Source organism: Dama dama, chromosome 22, assembly GCF_033118175.1.
Source record: "Dama dama isolate Ldn47 chromosome 22, ASM3311817v1, whole genome shotgun sequence".
Classification (NCBI taxonomy): Eukaryota; Metazoa; Chordata; class Mammalia; order Artiodactyla; family Cervidae; genus Dama; species Dama dama.
Window position 1 is genome coordinate 23,308,323 of NC_083702.1, and position 24,930 is coordinate 23,333,252.

At 46.4% G+C, this 24,930-nt stretch overlaps 1 protein-coding gene across 1 annotated transcript; it reads left to right on the forward strand.

The window, feature by feature from the left end:
- The first annotated feature begins 2,821 nt into the window (after nucleotides 1-2,821).
- EMP1 (epithelial membrane protein 1) lies at nucleotides 2,822-24,399 on the forward strand. Its single transcript, XM_061125049.1, has 5 exons — nucleotides 2,822-2,979; nucleotides 18,763-18,875; nucleotides 20,912-21,008; nucleotides 21,110-21,250; nucleotides 22,151-24,399. Exons 2-5 carry the CDS (start codon nucleotides 18,798-18,800, stop codon nucleotides 22,315-22,317), a joined length of 483 nt encoding a protein of 160 aa, XP_060981032.1. The 5' UTR covers nucleotides 2,822-2,979; nucleotides 18,763-18,797; the 3' UTR covers nucleotides 22,318-24,399.
- Nucleotides 24,400-24,930: the final 531 nt, after the last annotated feature.

A 24,930-nucleotide genomic window follows, 5' to 3' on the forward strand; every position in this document is an offset into this window, starting at 1 on the left:
ACTGCAAGGAGATCAAGCCAGTCGATCTTAAGGGAAATCAACATTTCTTAAAGGAAGTGGTGATACTGAAGCTGAAACTCCAATACTTTGGCCATCTGACGAGAAGAACCGACACATTGGAAAAGACCCTGATGCTGGGAAAGATTGAAGGCAGGATGAGAATGGGATGACAGAGGATGAGATGGTTGGATGGCATCACCAGCTCGATGGACATGAGTTTGAACAAGTTCCAGGAGTTGGTGATGGACAGGGAAACCTGGCGTGCTGCAGTCCATGGGGTTGCAAAGAGTTGGACATGACTGAGCAACTGAACTGAACTGAATGCCATTTTCTATCACAGATTTTGGTATCCTTAGGGTCCTGGAACCACTCTTCTCACTAGATCCCAAGGACAACTGTATTTACACAAACACTGTGTGTATGTGTGTATTGAGGTCAAAGCATTTAACATTTTCTCTCCAAGCTCTGAATGTCTCCCAAAGTACAAAGGAATGTGAGGTTCACCAGGCCTACTTGAAGCTATGACATAGGTTCATTTTAAGGTTGAACTGCAGGACAGCTGTCATTCCCTGACCTACCCCCCTGTCTCCCCACCTCCAGGTGGTGGGAGAGGAAAACTAGAACTGTTTTCTGAGTTCTGTCCTCAGAACTCCTTTCTTTTTCTTTCTGGCTGCACCCTGCGGTATGTGGGATCTTAGTTCCCTGATCGAACCCACACCTCCCGCAGTGAAAGGAGGAATCTTAACCACTGGACCACAGAGGAAGTCCCCAGAGCCCCTTTCTCAATCCCCTGCCTCTCCTTTGCAGACCCAGTATGGGAATCCAAGAATCCAAAAGGACCAAATGACTCCTCTGCTCCAGCACCGTAAGACAAGTTTCTGATTTTTTTCCCTTTGTTTACTGTGAGAGGGAGGCTGGAGGGAGATGATTTCCCCCCGACTGTTCCCCAGCACCAAATTTCTCTCTAAAAAAATGCAGCCAGACCACATACCCCTCAGCGTCCCTGGACTCTACTCCTGGACCCAGCCCCCCTTCACATGCCGCTGGGGCATGGGAGAGTTTGAAACTGGCAGAACGTCTTGGAGGTGAAAGACAAGCCCCAGAACTGTGGGGGGAAGGCCTGCAGGTGGGGTGGCCTGGCAAACTGCAGCTCGGGGACGCTGTGCCTTCATTCTGCCCTTACAGCCTGTGAGAATCTCCAGATCTCTTCATGAGACACCCCTGCTCCCTAGAGTTAGGCTGCTCCTGAACCACTGCGGGAGGGGCTTCTCAAGGAGGCATCTTTATTATCAGATGAGTGATGGAGTAAGTATGTGCGCGTTTGTGTTTCTTCTTCATCAATCACATCAGAAAATATTCCCTCCTAAATTAAAAAAATATATATTTTCTCAAAAACCAAAGTAATGTGGCTTCATGGCAGAAGATTTGAAAAATACAGAAATGCATCCCAGAAGAAACTAAAATCCACCTATGATTTTACCACCTCGTTTCATCAACATTTAGTTGAATAACCATCAGTCCCTACTCTATTCTTTTATGGAATATAAATTCCAGGATGACAGAGATCTTTGCTCACATCTGTGACCCCGTGCTCTGAACAGTGTGCTAGTGCATGGCTATGTGCAAATATATAGACTGGCTGGATCAGTAAACTCTAGAAGAATAGTTCAAATTGAAATAAGTTGTCATGATACAGTACAGACCAGCAGAAATGGAGTTGCTTTGGGTGTGGCTGACTTGTGACTCAGCTGCTCCTGCTAATTTGCTGTTCTCCTTGGATCAGTTACTTCACCTTTCTGGGCCTGGGTTCCATCTTCAGTAAAATACTCATTCTAGTTAATATTTATGAAGGGCTTATTAGGTGCTAAGCATGTGATAAGCTCTCTACGAGTATTTCTCACCATAACTCCATGAGAAGTGCTGTCTACCACACTTACCCCCCAGGAAATAGAGGCATACAGTCACATAGCTAAGTGGAGAGCAGCTGGACTCTGGGCTCCAGTGGATGCCTGGCCTTGGGGTGACAGGACTTCTAAAGGCCCCTCCCGGCTCTGGTGCTGAGCAAGAGAGGAGTGGGACAGGGAGATGGCTGGGACAATTACGCACGAGGCGCTCAATTGTGGAGCAAGGTCCAGGTGATTATTCCTTAGAGATCAGAGAGCAAAGTTCTTAACTAGACGACTTCCTCCTGACTACTGTGAACGTGAGAAGCCCGGCCGGGCATTCCTGGAGCCTAATTACAGGGCCGTTCAGCCAGCGCCCCCATCATTCAGAGGCAGGTTTCTGGGGTCTCCTGGTGTGTTCCCCTTTTCACCCCTGCCCATCCTCAGGACAGTGCCCAGGGTCAGGCAGGGAAGTAATCAGAGGTCAACCTGATCATTCCTGACCATGAGCAGCTGTGGATGCGTTTGGTGGGACAGGAATAATAGCACACTTGTGGGATGCTTAGCTGGGATGTCAGTGGGCAGAGCACTTCAGTCCCCCTGTTTCTGCCCCCACCAGATAAAAGTGTGGGCTCATCAACTCTGTTTTACTTGTATCCACGGCAACCCACTCTCCTTTATGGAGAGGAAGAATGGGCTTCGGTAAACAGATCTATTTGTGTGACTCCTGTTACTCATTTGAAGCCATGTCACTCCTTTTTCCACTGTGGTCTGTGTGTCTGAGTCACAGGGAGCCTAAACTGGCTTCTCTGAATTGATGGCTCCCTCCCAGCCTGTCTTGACTGACTGCCAACTGAGCAGGGCGTAGCTTACCAACACATTTTTTTTTTTTTTAAGCCGGACTGATTCATAGAAACTCCTTTAAAACACAGTGAAAAGAAACCGCCCATCACACACCCCAGCACACCAGCTCAGGAAACTTATAACCTCGGGAGGCCAGCCCTCTGCTCACTGTGATCACAAACCTCCAGGAGAGCGGACGCCTGCCACCAGCTACTGCCACTCAGGGCACCTTGGTCGGTCACCGGACCCTCAGGTAGGACAGTTCTCGACACTGCCCGAGAAGCCCAGAAAACTTTTCTTGCTTCCCACTGCTCTCCTCCTTCTGACATCATTGAAGCTTTTTCTTATTTCCTGGGCTATTTTTCTAGGACTCCTTGAATTGAGCCCTTCAAGCTTTTTAGCTAAAAGTGGGCATTGATACAACTCTTAAGGTTCAGTAAAATCTAGTTTGATGGGGACCCCGGGGGTAGGGGCAATCATGGGTCCGTCTGGGCCGTGATTATGTCTTGCAGGAACGGGGTTCTTGTTCTGAAAGTGTGCTGGGAGCAGGGACTTTTGGAACACGAGAGGATAGCGTTTTCTTTCTGGAGCAAACCCGACGTACCTTGAAACCGGACAGCACCTCTGGCTGCTTGCCAGACTTTGTCAATTGCTCTGTTGTGATTTAAATTGCTCAGGACTTGAATCGTTTCTCTGTTTGCCAGTCTTTTGGGGGTGAGGGTGGGTTGCATCTGCTTTTCAGTTCATTTTCATGGTGGCTTTTACGGGGCTGTCCTTTGGCTTGTTCATTTCGCTTTTGTTTAAGTGTAAATGTTTGGTTTGTTTTTTTTTCTTTCCACGGGATAGGAGGAGAGCGGGTGGGCTTGTTTGAAGAAAACTGTTAGAGGGAGAGAAGGAGGGAGAAAGAGGAAACTTTCTCTCTTTAAGTGGTGTTTGAAATGTAACACAGGAGGGGCTCCTGGTGCCTGATGTGGATTTCAGAGCTCTCTCTCTGGGCCAGATGTGGAGGGTGGGGAGAGACAAGGGAAAAGTTGGGTTTGGAGGGCAGGGTGGGGTTGGGGGAACTTCATCTGTTCTTATTAAAAATAAAGCAAAACACTGCATCGCTTTATGCTTTTATCCCAGAAGCAGCCAAATTCGGTGCAGAGCACAAAGACAGCCTATCAGAAATGTTAAAATAATTTTTATTTCTTAGGTAGATGTGAGATTTTTTTTTTTTTTTTTCTCCTGCATGGTAGGCAGTGATTGTTTTGGAACGTTTAACTTCTCACTCTTTCCAAAACATGGCTGTACAAATGCAAACACTCATGTTAATCATGAAAGGATCTGGAAAAGGAAGAAGGGTGATTTCTATTTGCTTTTTCTTCTCAAGGTTAGCATGTTGGTTGGTTGAGGTGTGGCCCATTTCAACACAGATACTCGTGTATCTCCCTGCCCCGCCACCCCACTCTACACACAACACAAGGAGAATGACAGGATACAGCTTGCCTGATGAAATTAGGCTTTTTCTTTAGAAATGTGGTTCGTTGGAAGAGAAGATTCAAACATAATCTGCCTGGGTACAGGCAAGGTGCCTGCTAAAATTGCCCTCCAGGGGATGATTCAGTTAGTACAAGGGCAACTTTTCAAGGTGCAGGGGACTCCCACCTTTGCTTGAAATGTTGATTATTTTTAGATTACATCGACATGGATTGGGGAGGCCATTGTCATTAATGATATCCTGAGAAGCTAGAAACAAATCTTTGAGTCTGTGCAGGCTACAACTAGTAAGAAAGATTTGACCAGTCAGGAAATGAAAAACACTGACGACTGTTTGCACGTAAACCATTCTGAATCTGACTATTTTTGTACGGTGTCTCACTTTACGCTGGAGTTTTATGCATGAGAAAAGTGTGCTGTGTGTTATTGCCTGGAGTTTGAGGGCAATTGAAAAAATGCTGTTCTTATTCCCACTTTCCCATCTTCCTCCAACAAGTAGTGAGAGAGTTTCTTGGCTGTGGGGGTTTTTCTGGATTTCAGCTATGTATGTTCGACAGGACTGGACTGGGAGTTTGTTTTTTTTTCCCTGCTGCTGTCTCCCACCCTTGGGGGTGGATTGAATTCCCCTCCAGACTCTGAGGACTGGGGCAGGGGTTTGGGGCTGGCCGGAGGGCCACGGGATGTCCGGTCTGGTGTCCTGGTCTGAGGACGCCCCGGATTTTACATTGTTCGAGGATACAAAACTGTCCTGGGAGTTGGCAGGAGGCCTTCAGGGACCAACCCAGGGTAGATCACATCCCAGGGCAGAGGGTGGCTCCCTCCCAAGAAGGGAAGAGACGTCTTCAGGCCTCAGAGGGGAAGAGACGTCCCTTCCACAGACCGCAGAAAAGACTGGGGCTGTCTCCTCTCTTCCTGCTCCCCTCCTAGGCCAGACCTGGCCCGTCCAGTTCCCAGAGACATCCAGACTCCTGGGGACTGAGGGAAGGAGCCCCATAGAGCCCACCCTGGGGATGCAGACCGTCTTCGCTTGGTCTGCGTGGCTCTGGGGGTTTCAGCTGGTACCCGGACCCACTGGGACCAGTGGAGAGAAAGCAGCCAGTGCCTCACAAGGCTGAGAGATGAACCAAAACAGCTTTTCTGTAGGCACCTTGGCATCAGATAGGGAATATATCTGAAAAACGGCCTCAGAAAAAGGCACAGGGCAAATATAGTTACATGTCATCCTTGATTTGTGCACTGAGTTTGGTAGAGATCTTGGAGGTCAACCTGTTCATTCTCCTGCCATATGCAGAAATCTTATTTTCACACCACCTTGGATGGATGAGTGTTTTATGCTTCCCTAAAATTTCCAGAGAAGGGACTTCGCACCTTAGAGAGTACTTCCACGCCCACCCTGCTTCACTGGACAACTCTCATCACTAGAGTTTCTTAGATCCAGCAAAATTGGCTTGTCTATAACTTCTATACTTTCTTCTGAGTTCTCCAGTCCTGAAAATATCTATTCCATTTTTGCTGTTGCTGTTGATCCATCCAGTGCTCCTCATCTTCTAAACACTCAACTCTTATTTAGTATTTGATGATAAAACTTGATAGATCTGTGCTGCTGTTATTACTATTATGACTACCTAAGATTCCGAAAGAGCAGGGAGCATTGCTGAAGCTTTGAGGCTATGTACATACTCATCCCTACCCAGGTGATCTGATGCTGAGGTCTCTTTTTTTCTAAGCAAGGTGTGTGGTTTCTTCTTGAACTGACCGCATACATAGCTGCCTAGCACAAAAGCTCAGAGCCACCTAGGACTCTCAGATGTAGGTGCTCAGAGGGACACCTGGTGACTACCACAGGTCATGGTTAAATCAGTGCAATGCCAGAAACACAGGCTTCTACCTTGGCCTGTGGGGCTGGTCCCTTAACTTGGTCCATAGTTCATGGAGCCCACGCCTTGCCACTGTTACTTCCTGTAATGGTAAGTACAGCAACAGGCTGCCAGTTAGCATAACCTCAGTCTATTTGCCAGCAGGCAATCTGGACGTCCAGCTCCTTGGAAAGGACTCATAATCCTTAAGTATTGTAGAACTGGAATTTTCTGACCATAAACTTCCCTTTTCCCATACTCCTTTTAGTTCTGCCCAGATGACCCTGGATTCTTATTCAGTAACCAAGGGAGCAGAAATATGCTTCTAATTAGGAGTTTGCCTGGATTCCCAATACCCTATACGCCATATACACATGTCTCAAAACCACGCTAAGTAACACTTCAGTTACAAGTCATCTCTGTCAATTTAATTGGGAGATCCGCAGACACTGAACCACAAAGATGAAAGCAGAGCCCATGTGGGGATTGCTGCTTCTCTCTCTTCATTTTAAACACAACATTTGGGTCCACATTTTCTTCTCTGCGGGCTTCCCTGGTGGCTCGGAGGTTAAAGCATCTGCCTGCAATGCAGGACACCCGGGTTCAATCCCTGGGTCAGGAAGATCCCCTGGAGAAGGTAATGGCAACCCACCCCACTGTTCTTGCCTGGAGAATCCCATGAACAGAGGAGCCTGGTGGGCTACAGTCCATGGGGTCGCAAAGAGTTGGACATGACTGAGCGACTTCACTTTCTTTCTTTCCTTCTCTGCTGTGGAAATGGCATTTCTCTTTAACTAAATTGGATCGCTCTACTGGTGCCTCTGGCCTTACCGAGGATGTGGCAGTTTTCATATTTCCCAAGCCTGTTTCATGAATTCTGTCTTCCAATGGGGTAATTAAAATTGAGAACACGTGAGGCTTGGGTTGAAATTGGTGGTTGGAACCCTTCGGTAGGTGCCAGCTGGCTAAATAGGAGGCTTGAGAGGCTTCATCTTGTCCTGAATCTGCCATGTGACGTGGGCAGAACATTTGCCTTCTCGATGGAGGGAACTGAGCTTGGTGGTCTCCATGGACCCTTGTGGCTCTGAGACCCTCTTGTTCTAAGATCCGATAGTTCCTGTTCTGAGAAATCCCATGGCTCATGCTAACAGCAAGTTTAATCCATAAACACTGGTAGGAAAGTGAAATGATGTAACATGTCTGCATGGAAACAGGAGGATGGAGGACCCAGGTGAACTCCTCTGCTTCATCCGCTTAGAGATTCTTCAGGTACAGGTGTCCGTGGGCTTTACTGCTGGGTTGCAGTGAGCATTCACCCAGCTCATTCACTCAGATGAAAAGAAAGAAGTTTGATTTATGAAACCTGGGCAGTGCTGGGTTAGTGAAGCTTTGTGGGGATACTGACGACAGCAAGTGATCCACCAATGAACCCAGACCAGGCTCCAGAGACAGAGACGCGAAGGTGGTTCTGGGAAAGGAGCCTCACCCTCTTTTCAAGGAGGGTGTGGCCAAAAGGTGTGGATGGGAGCGGATGGGGAGCTGGGCTTCGAGGAGGAGAGGGAAGGTACCAGGAGGAAAGGGGTGGGGAGCAAGGGGACTGCCCGGGGTTTCTTAGGTCTGTGTGCTGGCTGAGGGAGGGGGGCAAATGGAAAGGCCTAGAAGAGGGAGAAGAATTGATGCTTTCAAACTGTGGTGCTGGAGGACTCTTGAGAGTCCCTTGGATTGCAAGGAGATCAAACCAGTCAATCTTAAAGGAAATCAGTCCTGAATATTCATTGGAAGGATGGATGCTGAAGCTGAAGCTCCCATACTTTGGCCACCTGATTCAAAGAACTGACTCATTGGAAAAGATTCTGATGCTGGGAAAGATTGAGGGCATGAAGAAAAGGGGGCAACAGAGGATGAGATGGTTGAGTGGCATCACCGACTCAATGGACTTGAGTTTGAGCAAACTCTGGGAAATGGTGAAGGACAGGGAAGCCTGGCGTGCTGCAGTTCATGGAGTCTCAAAGAGTTGGACATAGCGACTGAACAACAACAAGAAGAGGGAGAAACTGGAAAGAGGAAGCCAGAGAGAGGGCGAAAGAAGAGGGCACAAGTGTGAAGATGCTGGACCCCTGACTCCCTCCCCTCTGGTTTGGGGACCACCCACCCTCAATGTCAGGATAGTCCTTGGGGCCAAGAATTTTGTTCTTTGTCTCACCCCTTCTTTCCCCGCTATGAAGAACCTTCTGTTGTTAAGGAGGCAATGTTAGAATTTCTACGGATTACTTGTGCAGTGTTCATCTTTCCCTAAGGACATTTTTTTTTTCCCTTTCCAGAAGGGTCAGGTCAGGACTGACAGCAGAATGAGGTCCTTGATACTTTGATGTCTTCTTTCAAATAATCAAAGAACTCTGCCTGGGAGGCTGGATGCGGGAGTTGGGGAGAGGTTATAGAGGTCAGGCCAGCCAGGAGTGTCCATACTTAAGCGAAGCTGAGACCTCAAGCTTCCCTTGGCTGTTTTGTGCTTTGCTGCTGGGGAGGGGGCCTTGTGCTGTGGGTGGGGGCCAGGGTGGAATGTTTGAAGCTCCTCTGGGGCCAGCAGTGCCGGCGGGGTGGGCTGTTTCAGCCTGGGCTGGTTCTGCTGGTGGACCTTCTCAGCAACTCAGTAGGAAGAAGCAGTGACCCTCCAAAGACCCTTTGTTTTTTCCAGTGGCATCACTTTGGAGAGTCTGTGCTGACCCTCTGATTAACTAGGAGGGGTTGGAGAAACAGAATGAAGCAATAGATCCGGTAGAAGTTCTAGAATTCTGCCAGAAGTAGGAGAGAGAAGCTGTGCTGCAGTGGGGAAAGCCTGGCCCGGAAGATGTGAGGGAGTGGGCTTCATCCCGATTCTGCTTTCACCCTGGGGACCCGTTTTCCCACTTTTGTCAAGGAACTGGACCGAGTAACTTCAACTCTGCTAAGCCTCTAAATAACCAACTGCCTGCAGAAAGAGCCACAAAGCCCACAGCCCGCGCCAGGCACCGGGGCGCCCCTGGCTGCACCCGCGTCTGTCCCTGGGGCCCCCACTACCTCCCAGACTGCAGCCTGCTGGTTGAAGCCTGTTGCTGGTTGAAGCCTGTTGCCGCCACCTACTGTCAGACCCACCCAGGCGCCCCCCACCCCCCACCCAGACTGGGCCACACCTTGAGTTTCTTCCAGAACCCTAGTTATTATCTTGGCAGTCTCTCCCTCAGAGACGTTCTGCGCCAGAACACTCTGCTTTTGTCAGCAGCAGAAGACAGCGAAGGTTCCATCCTTGCCCTGGGGACATCGCCTGATGGCCTGACCAGCTGCGGTCTGGAGGCGGGGGCTGGCCTCTGTCACCCCACCCAGGTCTGGCCTTGGCCTTGGCAGATGTCACCCAGCCCCAGCCCCTCCCCGGACACAAAAGAGGACAAGGGGAAACCAGAGCGAGCGAGCGAGAGAGAGAGAGCGAGAGAGAGAGAGAGAGAGAGAGATTATTCTCTCTGGGAACATTTGCCAAAACAAGATTCAAGTTGCTTGTTTGCGTTTAGCAGAGTGGCTGGCCCTCGGATTCTGCCTGAGAAGTTTCAAGCGCATTTCACTGGGCTAAGTTGCTTCTTATCCATAAAGGAACAAAAAGAATAACCAGCAGCCGTGCAGCCTTTGCTGTGTATCAGTCATGAGCCCTTCGATCCTCACGCTTAAGGCTGTGAGGTGTGCAGATGAGCGTTAAAAGGGGCTGGGGTCACCACAATGTATGCTTGAAATAGCTGACAATTTTGTGTGCCAACTATACCCATCAAACCTGAACGTTTTTCTAAAAGGGGTGCAGTCAGGAGTCGCCCCCAAATTCAAGCTTTTTTTTTTTTTTTTTTACTACTCAGTACTCTGTCTCTCCAGGAGCTACTGTCCAGAGAAGATATATCATTTTCCCAAAGTCAGCAGAGTCAGAATTTTTTATGAGAATTTCGTTTTCAAAGAGGTGCTCTTTTTCTTTCTTGCTTTTGGTTCCCCTTAAATAACATGCTTGTCCCAGTACCCACACCCCCAGTTCCTTATCCCTAACTATGTGAGAATCGTGCCCGTCTACACCAGGGCCAGATAAGCACCACCCTTTCTATAGTAAACCCTGTTCACAGTTGGGAGGTGCAGTTCCCTCACCCCCAGGACGATGAAAAAAAAAAAAAAAGTTGTTTTCTTTGGATCATGTAGATTCCTGTTGCTTTTGCTGCTTGACTGCTGACGTTTCTCCTGGTCATAAAAAACTGCCCCGCATTTTAAAAAAACAGACCCCAGTATGAGTGTACGCAGTGAATTACAGCCCAAAGTTCTTTCTTGCCACACCAAACATCCAGGCATCCAGACACAGGAGGAGATGGTGCTTTAGGATTCTTTTTCTCCACGTGTTTCCCACGGGGAAATTAATGCCCCCCCTTCCCCACCCTCACGTAAAAACAATATTTAGAATGGAAAAGTACACTTGATATAAAACAACAAGAACAATGGTCAGAAAACCTCATCCAAGGTCTCATTCACCGAGCCTGTCTTTAATCCCAGCCTTTTCCTCCTGCGGATACATCTTCTACGGCTGCTCCCCAAAGACAGTATTTCCTCTTCTGCTTTTGCGTTCAGTGGATATTCATTTTGCCAACCCACAAGATCCTCAGTGGGAAACAAACACATCAAAACAAACCAAACAAAAGCAAAATGATCCCGACGCGCAGAAGACAGAAAGGCATCAGTGCCACCACCCTGCACCGTGTTCCTAGGAGAGGCACAGCTGCAGTTTTGGGTGTGACGCCAAGGAGGATGGGCAGATGTGGGCTGGCCCATGGAGATCATACGACTGGGAGTGGCTCTGCCTTTCATCTTGTGCCTTGGAGAAAGCCTTGTGTCTCGATCTGAGAAAGCATTCTTCAAAGTCTGCAGTTATCCAGAGGAGATGGGAATTTCACTGAAAGCATCAATGGACAAAAAGACAGAGTCTATCCGGCAGTCGGGTCATCTCAGGACTGTGTTATGATTTACTTGAGATTGGGGGGATCTCTGGCTAATATTCTGATAACCTGGAAGTTCTGCTGGCGAAGTGACCACTTTAGAAAAATGCTGTTAAGGAAGCATTAGACAAAACGCAGAAGTAAGATGGAGGTAGTCATTGCCAAGAGCCGCCTCTAATACATTGTCAGGACCTTTCTGATGAAAGAGTGGGGAAGTTTTTGTAGATAGTCAGTTATCTGTGACTGGAGAAGTTTAAGCATGATTTAGGTAGTTCCTGGTTATAGATTTGTAGATGAGTTTCATGCTCTGGGGAGGGATTTTAAAGTCCAGCGTTTCTGTAATTGAAAGAAGTAGATAGAAAAGTTAAATCTGTAGATAAAATAGTATTTAGAAGTTTAACATTTTTTTCTTTGCATTTACCTGTTTCTTCTTGAATAAGAGGGAACAAACACACATATAACCTTGCATATTCAAACATCAAAGACACTCAGAAAATATTCCTAGAGTTTGCATATAGTAAGATGTTCAATACATATGTTGTTCAGTCTCTAAGTTGTGTCTGACCCTTTGCAACCCCATGGACTGTAGCTCACCAGGCTTCCCTGTCCTTCATTGTCTCCTAGAGTTTGCTCATACTTATGTCCATTGAGTTGGTGATGCCATCCAACCATCTCATCCTTTGTTATCTGTTTCTCCTCCTGCCTTCAATATTTCCCAGCATCAGGGTACAGAAATAATTTCTAAAAATAACACAGGACTAAAATTCACCTAGATAAAAAAAGGGGGGGGGGATCATTTTCTCTCAAGAATTCTGTTGTTTATTATGAAGTCTTCAGTTACCTCGACATTGTTTTTCTACAGGGAAGAAAATATGTCCTTTCTTGATTCATTTATTTGCTGGCTGAACAGATACTTGGCACATGTCATAGACAAGATTCTCTTTTCAGAAACTTAGAATCTTGGGGGCTGGGGAGCCAAACATTTCCGCAAATAATTCTGTTACCAGGTGGGCTACCACTAATGATTTTAATAACAGGAGAAAAGTGACTACTTTTGACCTCTGTATCAGGGAAGTCTTCCTAGAGGAGGCAGAATTTAAACTTCCTTGAAAACAATGTGATAGTTAACTGGAGGAAGGTTATAAAAATAGACCTTTTTAAAAAAATCTGTTTTTAATCCTAGGATTTAAAATTCCTAGGATTCCCAGGGCCAGTGTGGAGCCTCTTTCCTGATTGGTGGTGGGGTGGTTGTGTGTTTGGAGCATCTGAGAAGAGGAGTGACTTGGTCAGATAACCCAGTGGTACTGAGGATATACTTAAGAGGGAGGATCAGAAGAGGCGGGTGGGAGAGGCGGGTGGTCCAGAGCTGGACAATGACAGTGGGAGTGGAAAGTAAGAATGCATAGGAGGTAAGTATTGGAGGAAGAACGCATGACCTGATTGTGTTATTTTAGGCTGTAAAACTGGGATGAGAGGAAGGAGCAATGCGGACTTTGGCAGCTGGTCACTATTGCTCCTGTCTCCCCAGAAAAGTCTGGGCTGTCTTGGCTGCTGGAGAAATGACTAAACTGTCTTCTGGCTCTTGAGACAGATCCACGTGCTTCTCAGGAAGTTATGTTGTGCCATCTGGTTGAGGATGCTTCCACTTTGCCTTTGTCTGGGAGACTCTCGCCCACTCCGAGTGAATCACAGACATTTGAGCTCTGTGGGACCCCCCACTCCCATCACTCACACAAGCCCCCAACTCACTGTTTCTGATCTTGTGACACCCCCAGTCTCTGGCTAGTTCTTCAGTGACTCAAGCCCAGGATTTCCATCACATCCTTTGCTGGAGAAGTGGGTCTTGGGGGCTCTGTTCTGTTGTATGGCTCCCCATTACTGTTCCTCAGACCACTCAAAGGCCCTGCTTCCCCCAAACTGTGGTGGCTGCTCAATAAACACACAGACTCCAGGGTTTAGAAGAAGTTATCAGTCAGCAATCTGACTCCTGGCTTAGTGATCATGGAGTCAAATTACCAACATCTCGACTGTCTGTCTAGAAATCGATTCTCAATGTCTCTGCTATGAGTTACCCATCAGAAAAGGAAAGGTGTCCACAGAGATCTGATTAATTTCTCATGGTTGAGCATGTGTGCTAAGTCATTTCAGTCATGTCCAACTCTGTGTGACCCTATGGACCGTAGCCCACCAGGCTCCTCTGTCCACGGAGTTCTCTAGACAAGAATACTGGAGTGGGTTGCCATGCCCTCCTCCAGGGGATCTTCCTGACCCAGGGATCGAACCCACATCTCTTGTGTTTCCTGCTCTGCAGGCAGATTCTTTGCCACTGCATCACAAGGGAAGCCCTTCTCAGGGTCAGACCACCCTAAAAGTGTTAGGTTGCCTGCAAAGGGTGAAGAGGCAATAGAAGGCAGTCTCAGGGCTTTGTTCTTTTGATTCTTTCATTTTGTGGGAGGAGATGAGAAACCAATAAATATTGAAGTGGATGGAGCCAGCTAGAGAGGGCCGTCAGCCCTTCCCCCACATCAGTTGGGCATTTACAGCTCCAGTCACCAGCAAGCATCATCTTCAGGTTCAGTGTCACTAACTGCAATGAAAGTCCCATTAGCAAAGATCTTCATCCAGATCTGGAATGGTCAGTGGCTGTGAGGCTTGTATCAGGACAGGAGTGTAAAGAGACCGCTGCCCTAGTGTGGTCTGAGCCATGTGGGAAGGAAAGGGGAAGTGTGGTCAGAAACAAGGATGGCGGTGGAGGAAAGAGAACTGGCGGGCCTGTCGATTAGGGCAGAGAGAGGAACCGGAGAGGAATAACGAGAGCCTGTCTGCAGCTCTAAGTGGTTAACCTCCATTTTTCTTGACAGTCACTTCTCTGCTAGAGTCAGCATTCATGCCTCCAAGACTTTTCTCAATTTCCCACCCAGCCCCATGGAGTCCTGACCAACCCTGTTCCGTGTCTGTTGGGTGGATGAGGGTAAAGAGGGGATCCTACCCAGCTTCCAGAGGGGAGACCTGTTCCTGGCACCCTGCATAGAACAGTCAGTGGACATCCTATCCCCTGAGAATGCTGTGGATTCAGTAGCTCTGGTGGCCTGGGTCCAACTCCAAGCACCACAAATAACGTTGTTATGGAAGCCCCAACAGTAACACAACGAGCCTTGGGACTGCCCTGAGCGTCCATGCTCTATGAGGGGGCAGGTGTGTCTCTTAGATCTTCAGAAATGCCATGCTGTTTTCCGTTGCAGTCTGGTTGGAGCCCCCCAGCTAGGACAAAGTGTCTGCTTTCCACTGGAGAGGGCCGTAAATAGCATTCTTTTTCATTCTAAAAAATTTATTTATTTTTAATTGAAGGATAATTGCTTTATAATATTGTGTTCGTTTCTGCCATGCATCAACATGAATCAGCCATAGGTATACATATGTCCCCTCCCTCTTGAACCTCCCTAAAATGTTTCATTTCAAATGCTATAAAATTACAATCCTTTAATTTCTAAATGTACAGTTATAATCTTTGATAATTATTACTCAAGAACAGTTATGTTTTATGAGTATTGTTCAATTGTTGTCACCAATAGAATGACACTCAGATGCGTCCGTAGCCTTTTGAAGAGGTCAGAGAGAGAAATCAATGACAGCTTTAGTGAAACCTATTGCCATGATGGAAAGTTGTAGGAGCCAATACTTTCAAAGATATAAATGCTCAGAAATGGTCTCTTTTCAGTACTTTTATATGAAGCAAGATTCACACGAGGGCAGGGAATGACGCTCTCAGAAAGTGGCCCTGCATGTGATGGGTGGGTAGATGTCTCAAGAGCACCGGGTCCTCTTTTATTTCTACCCAAACTGCTCTCGAATTTGGTAGGTCCCCACTCACCTGTTTAAGTACATGGGCTTCCCAGGTGGCGCAGTGGTAAAGAATCCACCTGCCAATGCAGGAGATGCAAGAGTTCCATTCCCTGGTCGGGAAGATCCCCTGGAGGAGGAAAGGGCAACCCATTTCAGTATTCTTGCCTGGAGAATTCCCATGGACAGAGGAGCCTTGCGGGCCACAGTCTATAGAATTGCAAAGAGTCAGACACGACTGAGCACACACAGACATGCTGGTCCCTAAAGATCTCAAGAATTACCTCCCATCTTCCCATCTCAGGATTTCTCTGCTGGGAGAGGGGGCAACCTGTAGTATAGGGACAGACATTTAAGAAGATAGTTCATTCTGCTTTCAAATGTGTTGGGGAGGGCTACTGAAATTCAAGAAAGCCCTTCTAAGCTGACAATGGATGATCCCAATAAAACCTGACAAATTTCAGGCAATGAAAAGATGGAGAAGCTACTACCTGTGTTATGTGATAGCTCCAATAAACAGGTTCTACTTCTGGCTGGATACATCAGCCAAAAGCAGATAAAATTGTGTGTTCTGTGCACTAAGAACACTTGCTAATGCAAAGCATTTTGCTCCTTTTTTTGGTGGAAAGATACAGCATGATTCAGCTCAGTTCAGTCTCTCAGTCATGTCTGACTCTTTGCGACCCCATGGACTGCAGCGCGCCAGGCTTCCCTGTCCGTCACCAACTCCTGGAGCTTGCTCAAACTCATGTCCATTGAGTCGGTGATAACATCTAACCATCTCATCCTCTGTCATCCCCTTCTCCTTCTGCCTTCGATTGGTCCCAGCATCAGGGTCTTTTCCAATGAGTCAGTTCTTCGCATCAGGTGGCCAAAGTATTGGAACTTCAGCTTCAGCATCAGTCCTTCCAATGAATATTCAGGACTGATTTTCTTTAAGTTTGACTGGTTTGATCTCCTTGCTGTCCAAGGGACTCTCAAGAATCTTCTCCAAGACCCCAGTTCAAAAGCATCAATTCTTCAGCGTTCAGCTTTCTTTACATTCCAACTCTCACATCCATACGTGACTACTGGAAAAACCATGGTGCGATTACAGATATCTAAATACCCTGAAAGAAAATTGCTATCTTGCTTGATCCCCTCACCCTCTCCTGTCTGAACCTCACAGGGAATAGTGATCAGGTGGCGCTGTGGTTTAGTAAGAAGTGAGAACTGGTGGGCAGGAACTCGTGTATGTGGAGTGATGGTGGTGGTGGGGAGGCAGTAGACTAGCCAAGCTGGATGAGCAGGGTATTTGGAGAGCATGAGTGTTCAAATGATCAAAATGGAGAGTGTGAGCGGGGCGAAAAGAATCAGGCTCAACATCAGAGGGTTACAGAGCAATCTAAGGAGACAGAGAATTCTGCTGGATCCCCAACAGTGTGTCAGAGAGGAAACTCCTAACATTCTCCTTGACCTCATTTAAGAGGCTTTGCTTGGTGTATTGTTTTCCATCTCTGGCCCCTCAACCCCTATTAGGAGGAGGATGTTTGTCAATTAAAAGCAAAGAAAAAAAAAAAAAGTCATTTCTACAGCCCAAGGAGGATTAAGCACAATCTCGTTATATAATGTTTTAATTCCCTGCATTCAGAGAATGAATTCAGGCCTGTTCCCTTCCCCGTGAGGGGTGAGATCAGGATCTAGTGATGGTGTGAGTCTGGGGGGAGTCGGGAGGGTGACCAACACAGGGATGAGAAGAGTCAGTTTCTCCTCTTCATCCCCACGGGTGGTCCCTAGTGGTCCTCCCTGCAAGGCGCAAGGATTAGATGTAGAGATAATTTCTAAGAGGACCAAAATGACTTTATTCACATGGCCCTGTGAACTGGATAGCCAGTATCCTATTGCTTCACATGGGGCGGCCTGGTGAACGGATGACTCGGTTGCTGCTCAGTTTCATATAATAGCAATAACAGTAATAGTAATACTAATAACCACAGCCCCATTAGTGTCTGCCAAGCGCCAAGCACTGTGTTGGGAGTTCTCCATCTAGGATTAAATGTAACACTGTACTGTGAGCATTGCAGCCCCCACCTTCCATAGGAGGGAACTGAGACCAGAAGGTCAAACAACTGTATGTGACTCTAACTCAGCCTCTGTCTAATTCAAAAATCTCTTTTCACTGTGCATTAAAGTCAAGCAGAAAATTGAGGAGGTGTGATTGAGGAGGTGTGCAAGGATCTGAGAAAAGCAAAAATGCACTGGAATGTATGGGGAGATTAAATAACAGGCACAAAAGCTCTAAGCTCTGCCCTGAAGCCGAGCAGTCAACATCATCATTTTGATCATTCACAATTGGAGAAATTTCTACAGAAAGAGTCTGGGTGGTAGGGAAGTGCTTAGATGGCGAAGGAGGGAGGGAGTGGTTGGAATGGATCAGGGTGGGCAGTGGAGGCCCATGTCTGCCTTTCATTCTTGGCTTGTCAACAGCAACCTCCTCCCTCCCCCCACCAGGGTACAGTAGATCATTCTGGATTTGGAGTGCCTGATGAGGAAAGGGAAAGATCAAAAACACTGGAAGTGTTGGAATGTTTACATCCAGGCTCTCCAATAAGTACCCTGTCTGAAGTGGAAGGGACTCAAACTCAAAGCTTTAATTAAACGAGGTGGAGGGAGAGAGAGAGAAGTGGGACACAGTTACTGGGTGTGCATAGCCATCTCCTCCCTGGGAGGGGACAGCCACACGTCTACCCTCCCGAGGGTGTGAGTAACCTGAGCCCTTTCCTTCTGAAGTTCCAGCAAGCCTGCACCACCTGGTAACTGTCTTGGGTGTGACAAAGCATTCCTGCCACTGACATCAATCAGAATAGCTGCCCCCTCATGCATCCTTCACACTTCCTTTTATGTTCTAGGTTTGATGATCCATGGGCTCCCCTCATCACCTCTGCTGAGATGATGACTGAATGCTTCCATTTACCCATGCACATTCTTAATCTGCTAGTTCCCATCCTCCCATCCACCGTGTGATGGGTGCATCTGCTGATGGGCTGTACTGAGTCCAGAAGGATTGGTGTTTGGGTAAATGTCACACACAAGCTGAAGGCACATTTGGTCCCTCCCGCTGCAACCAGCCCCCAGACGTGTCATATTGAGTCGTAGGAAATATAACCCTCTGCCCCCAGACCAAAAGCAGAGTCCCTACCATGATGTAGCCCAAAGACTCAGGTGCAACACAAGTCTTAAAATATTCCATTGGTAGGTGATCAGACCATTAAACTGTAATTGGGTTGTTATAATTATTGAATATTCAACAGCATTATTATAGTGGAAGTTGTGGCTCTCACATTTTATATTTCATACGGGATCAGATTAGTAGCCCATTTGGTCTCTGGGCATTGAGTAATAGCTGCCAGTCTTAGGAAGGCATCCATTTCAATTAAAATCGCTGGGTGAGCAGTTTGATAGAAGTGTGGACAACTTCCCTAATGGAAAATGGAAATTTATATGACATTGTTGCGTAGAGACCTGGAAATGACAGCTGTGAAAGGCCTTTTAAAAACCAAAAATCCTACTTTTGACCTGTACAATGCAAACAAAATAATAACAGTTACCATAAAATTTTTCTTGTTTTGAAACAGGCTGTATTAGAGGGATGAATATATAAATACCCGAGGTAGAATTTTCTTTCTGTTTAGATCTACATAAACAGATGAACAGGCACTTGGGGAACTGGGCTAACTAATTAGGTGTTGGCAGGAATTTATGGAATCATGATGATTTTTTACTGCAACTCCTCTTGGTTTTAGCAGAGAACCCACCCATGTGGGAAAGCTGAAATAATGCATTGAATGAGAGAGTAACCTCTCCTTTTCCTTTCGTGCTCTCCTTTCTTTTCAGGGCTCTCTTCACCCTCAAGCCACCGAAAAGCCAAGATGTTGGTGTTACTGGCGAGTATCTTCGTGGTCCACATCGCCACCGTCATCATGCTATTTGTGTCTACCATTGCCAACGTGAGTCCTGTTCTTTTCTGTTCATTCATTCATTTGGAAGTTATTTGAATATTTACACAAAGTGCTACAAAAGATGTTTAAGCCATTGTGAATTTACAGCTTAGTCGTGGAAAAAATTAAACACACACTTGCACTTCAAACAACTAAATATTAATAACAAGTGTCTGAATGAATGATCTCGCCAGGTTGGAGAATACAGTGAGGCTTCTCAGGGAAGGTAGAGCGTGGAGGATGGCTGGATGGGTGGGGTTTCTTTCTGCTAGAGATGCAGAGTGAAAGGAACTTGGGAAGCATTCCAGGAGGTATGCCCAGCAAGGGAGTACAGGTGGGAGGGACAGGCTTTGTTCAGGACAAAATGAAGACACCATGTGGCAGGCCAAACTTCCTTCTGGGATCCTTGATTAGAAGGAGAAATGGGGGTGAGATGATGAGATACTTTGGTGTTCTGACCAACAAATACAAGTTCTGAGCAGAGAGTAGCATGTGAGAGTGGAATTATGCAAGATTAACTTCATTTGCCTGAATTAACAACAACAAAAAAATACAAACTAAAAATACAGAGTAAGCCATAGGCTCTTCTGTCTGAATCTGGGGCTACTCTGACCTCTAGTGGTAGTTTGCAGAGTCCAGTATGCTTTTATTGTGCTTTTCTCAGAAAAAAACAAAAACAAATCCAAGACAACTCCTTGGAAATAAAGACCAAGGCCATGCATCGCTAGATAAACAGATATGACCCCAGAATCTCTGTGGGTCCCTGTTACAGTTGAAGGATAGTGAGTTTTAAATTTCAGAGAGAAGAGTTTTGCCAACATTGGTGGGTACGATTATAAGCAAGATTCAATGAAACATCACTGTGATGACCTACCCCTCGCCGTGTGGACTCCTCCAAACTTGGATTTAGCAGTTCTGTTCTGTACACACCCCCACATACCAAGTCTCTCAGTTTACCAGGTCCAATAAATGGCTTCAAACTATTTTAGTGGATGCCCCGTGCTGAAATCTGAATTATCAGCCTCTAACATGGGGCTGAACTCACAGCTGTTTATTAAATCAAGAGCAGGCAGGCGACTGGACATCCTGGCCCTGCTTTTCCAGTAACTCGCATTTGAACAGACACTCTGTGTAGACAGGGCTGGGTGTTTGTCTTTCATCCCAGAAGGATAACTGTTTCTCTTGGGCCTGGAAGGAGGGGGTGCTGGCACCGTGGTGAGCCTCGGTGAATACATTTTGGTCGTTTTTTCTACTTTCAGCTGCCCCCACCGGAAAGCTCTGACTGGACTATGTTATTATGAAATTACTTTTCATGTTGTGATAATCAAGGTTTATCCTTCTATTTAGATGAAAGTGGCTTATTGATCTCCCCGTCTCAAGACTGTTTTCTTTGCTGCCGTTACGTTTCTTACTTTTTTTCCAGTTGAACATTTTTCCTTAACTTTTTTCACCTTCTTTGCCAGGCCCTTTATTGGAAACAATCTTGGTAGGGTGTATGAATTGCACATCTTTAAAATCAATTTCCTCATGCAGGGTTTCTGTTTCTTAGAGCCTTAGAATGATTTAAAAAAAAAAAAAAAAAAAAAAAAAAAAAACCCCAATGGTTGAATTACGTCTTTACTTTTTCAGTAATGAGAGATGTGAAGTCCAGAGAGTGAGGTAACTTCTCCTCGGTCATACATTCTTCTCTCTCATTTTTTCTTGGGACCTCTGTGACTTCAGTTTTAGCAAGACATTATTTCCACCTAGAGATGAGCTTCTTAGCCCCACTTATAGCTAAACATGGCATCTTGCATAAGATTTAGTCCAGACACAAACTGATGGTTGTTTCTTTTTCTTTCAAGCCAGGGAGTTAGTTTTTAAACAATTTTAAAAATTTTTTTAAAATTTGTATTGGACTGTAACTGATTTACCATGTTGTGTTAGTTTCTGCTGCATAGCAAAGCGAATCAGTTATACATATGCATATATCCACTCTTTTTCAGATTCTTTTCCCACCTAACAGGAGTACTGAGAAGAGTTCCTTTATGTCTTTTTGGTTTCAGGTCTGGGTGGTGGCAGATTCGGGAGCGGGATCAGTAGGTCTCTGGAAAAACTGTACCATCGGTGGCTGTGCTGACACCCTTGCCTACGCGGGTGAAGGTACGTGCAAAGATATTGTACCCAGTGCCCTTGAGGAAATGGCCAGCTCCTTGGGGACTGGGTGGCCTGACGTCCTCACTCCCTCTGCCTTCTGTCCACAGATGCCCTCAAGGCCGTGCAGGCCTTCATGATCCTGTCTATCATATTCTCCGTCATCTCCCTCGTGGTCTTCGTGTTCCAGCTCTTCACCATGGAGAAAGGCAACCGCTTCTTCCTCTCCGGGGCCACCATGCTGGTGTGCTGTGAGTGTCAGCTTACTCAGAAAAAGCTTTCCTGTAGATCTCACCCTGGGGGCTCTCAGTGGCTTAAACAGCTGAGCACTAGGGGCAGTGAAACTGCCTCGTACAGTTTACTGGCTTGGTCATTTGTGCTCTTGGGGAGAACCCCTGATAGCTACTTGAAATAAGAACCCTCATTGGCTTCACTGTTTAAACCTGGGGCTCCTGGGCAGATACCAAGTAGCCGGGGTCTGCCCAGCTGTAGCGCTTGTATGGTTTCGTGCTCAGTCTTGTCCGACTCTGTGACCGCATGGGCTGTAGCCCGCCAGGCTGCTCTGTCCATGGGATTTTCCAGGCAAGAGTACTGGAGTGGGTTGCCATCTCCTCCTCCAGGGGATCTTCTTGACCCAAAGATTGAACCTGTGTCTCCTGCATCGGCAGGTGGATTCTTTACCACTGAGCTACCTGGGAAGCCAGAGCTTGTATACAAGATAGTTGGAGGGGCAGGGGATGTGGGAGTCCTTAGATAGATGAGCTTGCTGATGGCCATTCCCTCTCTCCCAATATACACAGTTTGATGGAAGGTGTGTTCTTTTGCATCCCCCCAGGGCAGCCTGTCCTTGTGTGCTGGGGTCTAGGTGGGAAAGCCAGTGGAAAGGAGGGGGGAAGACCAGAGAAGCTGGGTTTTACTTCACAGCCACACAAACCAGTGCAGGTGTGAGAACTCGAACACCAGTGGTGCAGCAACATAACCATCAAGCCTGGTTCGGGGCCATCAACAGAACTACCGCTGGGGGCCAAATTTCAGATTTCATTTTCCCATCACCCATGAGGAACATAGGATCTTTCTAAAGTTATAAATCTTTTTCTCGCTTTGAATGTTAAGAAATCAAACCAACAGTGAATCACTTCTCCCCACTGCAGGGCTGTGCGTCATGGTGGGGGCCTCCATCTACACTCATCACTATGCCAACAGCTCTAAAAACCATTATTCGGAGAGTCACCACGGCTATTCCTTCATCCTGACCTGGATCTGCTTCTGCTTCAGCTTCATCATCGGCATCCTTTATCTGGTCCTGAGAAAGAAATAAGGCTGAACACATTTACTGGGGAACTGGGGGGTGGGGAGGAGGGAGCCCTTGAATCTGGGAGGGGAGTGGAAGTTGCTAAGCAGGAAAAACCAGGAGAGGGAAGGGGGGGAGGGGATGAAAGGGGGGAGGGGCTGAAATCCAAACATGATGAAGGGGGTCCTGTACTGTCCAGCCCCTGCCCTGGGAGAAAGCCGTTGCCTGGGACGGGTGCTCCCTGGATGTGGGCCAGGGGGCCTCCCTCCGGCCACTGGGCTTGGCCTCCAGCTGTTCTCCGTTACACACACCGCCTGGGGCCCCAGCAGCTGCCACATCACTGGCTCCACTTCCGAGGGTGAATTCAGTCTTCAGACCCACTGCACCCAGTTAACACAGCGGTACAAGTTCCGGCCAGGGCAGATATTGGAATAAGCCGAGCCTGGAAGCCATCCCGCCTTTCTGACCCAAAGCAAAACATCACCATGTGAAGGGCTCGAGGGAGGACTTTGGCCACTGTGCCACGATCCCTCTTTGTTAAACAGAGATTTAACTCTCTGGTATTTGTGACAAAATGGGAAGAAGAGACATAGTGATTAAGGCCAAGTTGGTGGCTTAGCTAAACTGAGAAAGAAATTTTCACAGTGGAAAGCCTGGGGCGTGGTCAGAACCCAGACCAGGCCTCACACAGCTGTCCCTTGTGGAGACCTCTTGCCATGGACTTTGCTTGGTCTCTCGCTTAAAGCCACGGCAGCATTCTGGAATTTCTGTAAAGCTACTAACAACCAATTCAGCGGTGGGAGCACCACGCAAATTATGGGAAAAGGGGGCAGTCTTACAACGGGATTATATTAGGGTTATGTTATTAGGAACCTCTCTCTGTGCAATCAGTATTTAAGTATAAGACGTGAGAGAGATGGACATAGATCCTTGCAACTCAATCTGTTACTCTCTCCCTAAATTATACCCTTTTGAGGAAGTTTTATCTAATTAGCCAAGTTGGAGATCAGGGCTCCTGGGCTCAGAGATAGCTCTAGCTTTGAAATGAGCTGAAGGGGTCGCCTTTCAGAAGTCCTGCCTGTCCCACAATACGGATGAGTCAAGGCAATTTTGGAAGCTTCTTAAAACACATGCAAACCAAACCATACATCCTTGGGTGAAAGGTGCTATACAATTGTCAAGTATTAAGCATACTAGATTTCAGTCACAGTAAGAACAGAGTGTCTGTACTTACAGGAAAATAAGAAAATTTCTGTGAGAGAAATAAAAATATAGGTGATGGGCAGATATTTTAAGGGAAAAGCAAAAACCCCTAAAACTCTTGTGGTGCCAAGTCCGATGGTCATTGAGCTTCTCTGTTGCCACAAGAGTGTTTCTTTGTAGGACTTAGAAGTATGGTATTAGTATGGTAATCCTGGTTAAGCAGTCATTGCTCTGGCCTGGCGCAGCTATTTTTAAGCCATCTCAGATTCTGGCTAAAGGGTTTATTTGTTTGTTTTGGTGGAAGACACTTCCTTTATCAATTTGAGAAGACCTACCCTAGGGAGAATCTGAGACATCTTGCCTACTTTTCTTCTTCTAGCTCCCCCTTCATTCCATTTCTTATATAGTTTTCCTTTTGGGGAGCTGTTATGCCACAATTGCTGGTATTTATATAAAAGGATTATTACTAAGTTTATTTCTTTATGTTTATTCTGGTTAGGGGAATGTGGAGGGTGGGCCACCAAATTATCTGGACTAAGGGTAAATGGGTTGGAAAGCAAAAAACTGTGGGATGATGAACTTTTTAATTATGATTTAGTGATCATATGACTATAGAAGGCTGTCTCCAGTTCAGAGGCAGTCTTGCATACCAGATATATCCAAAAGAGACACTACCATTGTGTTAAAAAGTTAAACTATGACTGGAGTGAACCATGTATTCCCTGGCCTTTTACTTTGTTTCTGTGCCATTTATGTCTCATGTAATTTGCATTACATTGGTGGGTTGTTCTAGTACTGTATTTGGCTTCTTCTTTAATAGATTGATATTTCATATACTATAATTGTAAATATTTTGATACAAATGTTTATAACTCTAGGCATATAAAAACAGATTCTGATTCCCTATGCTGTGTGGGTGTTTTCTTTCTAAAAATGTATGACATTTCCCCCTAATTAAGTTGTCAATCAGTTTGATTTGGACAACTTGGCATTTATCTGAGATAATAAGCTACTTTCTGGTAATGCATTAGGCATTTATACAATAACTCTTTCAGACAACTCAATGTTACTGTATTTTCATCTTGCTTTCATTAGGCCTTTTAAGCAAAAAAAAAAAAAAAAAAAAGGAACTTCACAAACTATTAGAGAGAGGTTATTATCTTGAATTAGAATGGTTTATGATATTAAGAAATGAGACACTTGCTAATTTTCTTTGAAACAGCCAACTCCACTAATGTGTCTTCAATATATAAGGCAATTCACAAAGGTGTGTATAACATACATTTGCATGAAGGCATTCATTGCACAACCTGGGATGTACCTGTAGGAAAGCTTTGAGGCTTTGTGGGTGCAGTGAGGACTGGAATCAAGGGTGGAAAGCAGAGTTGATGCTGCATACCCCAGTCTCACGCTGACACCAATAAGATGAGTGCTTTC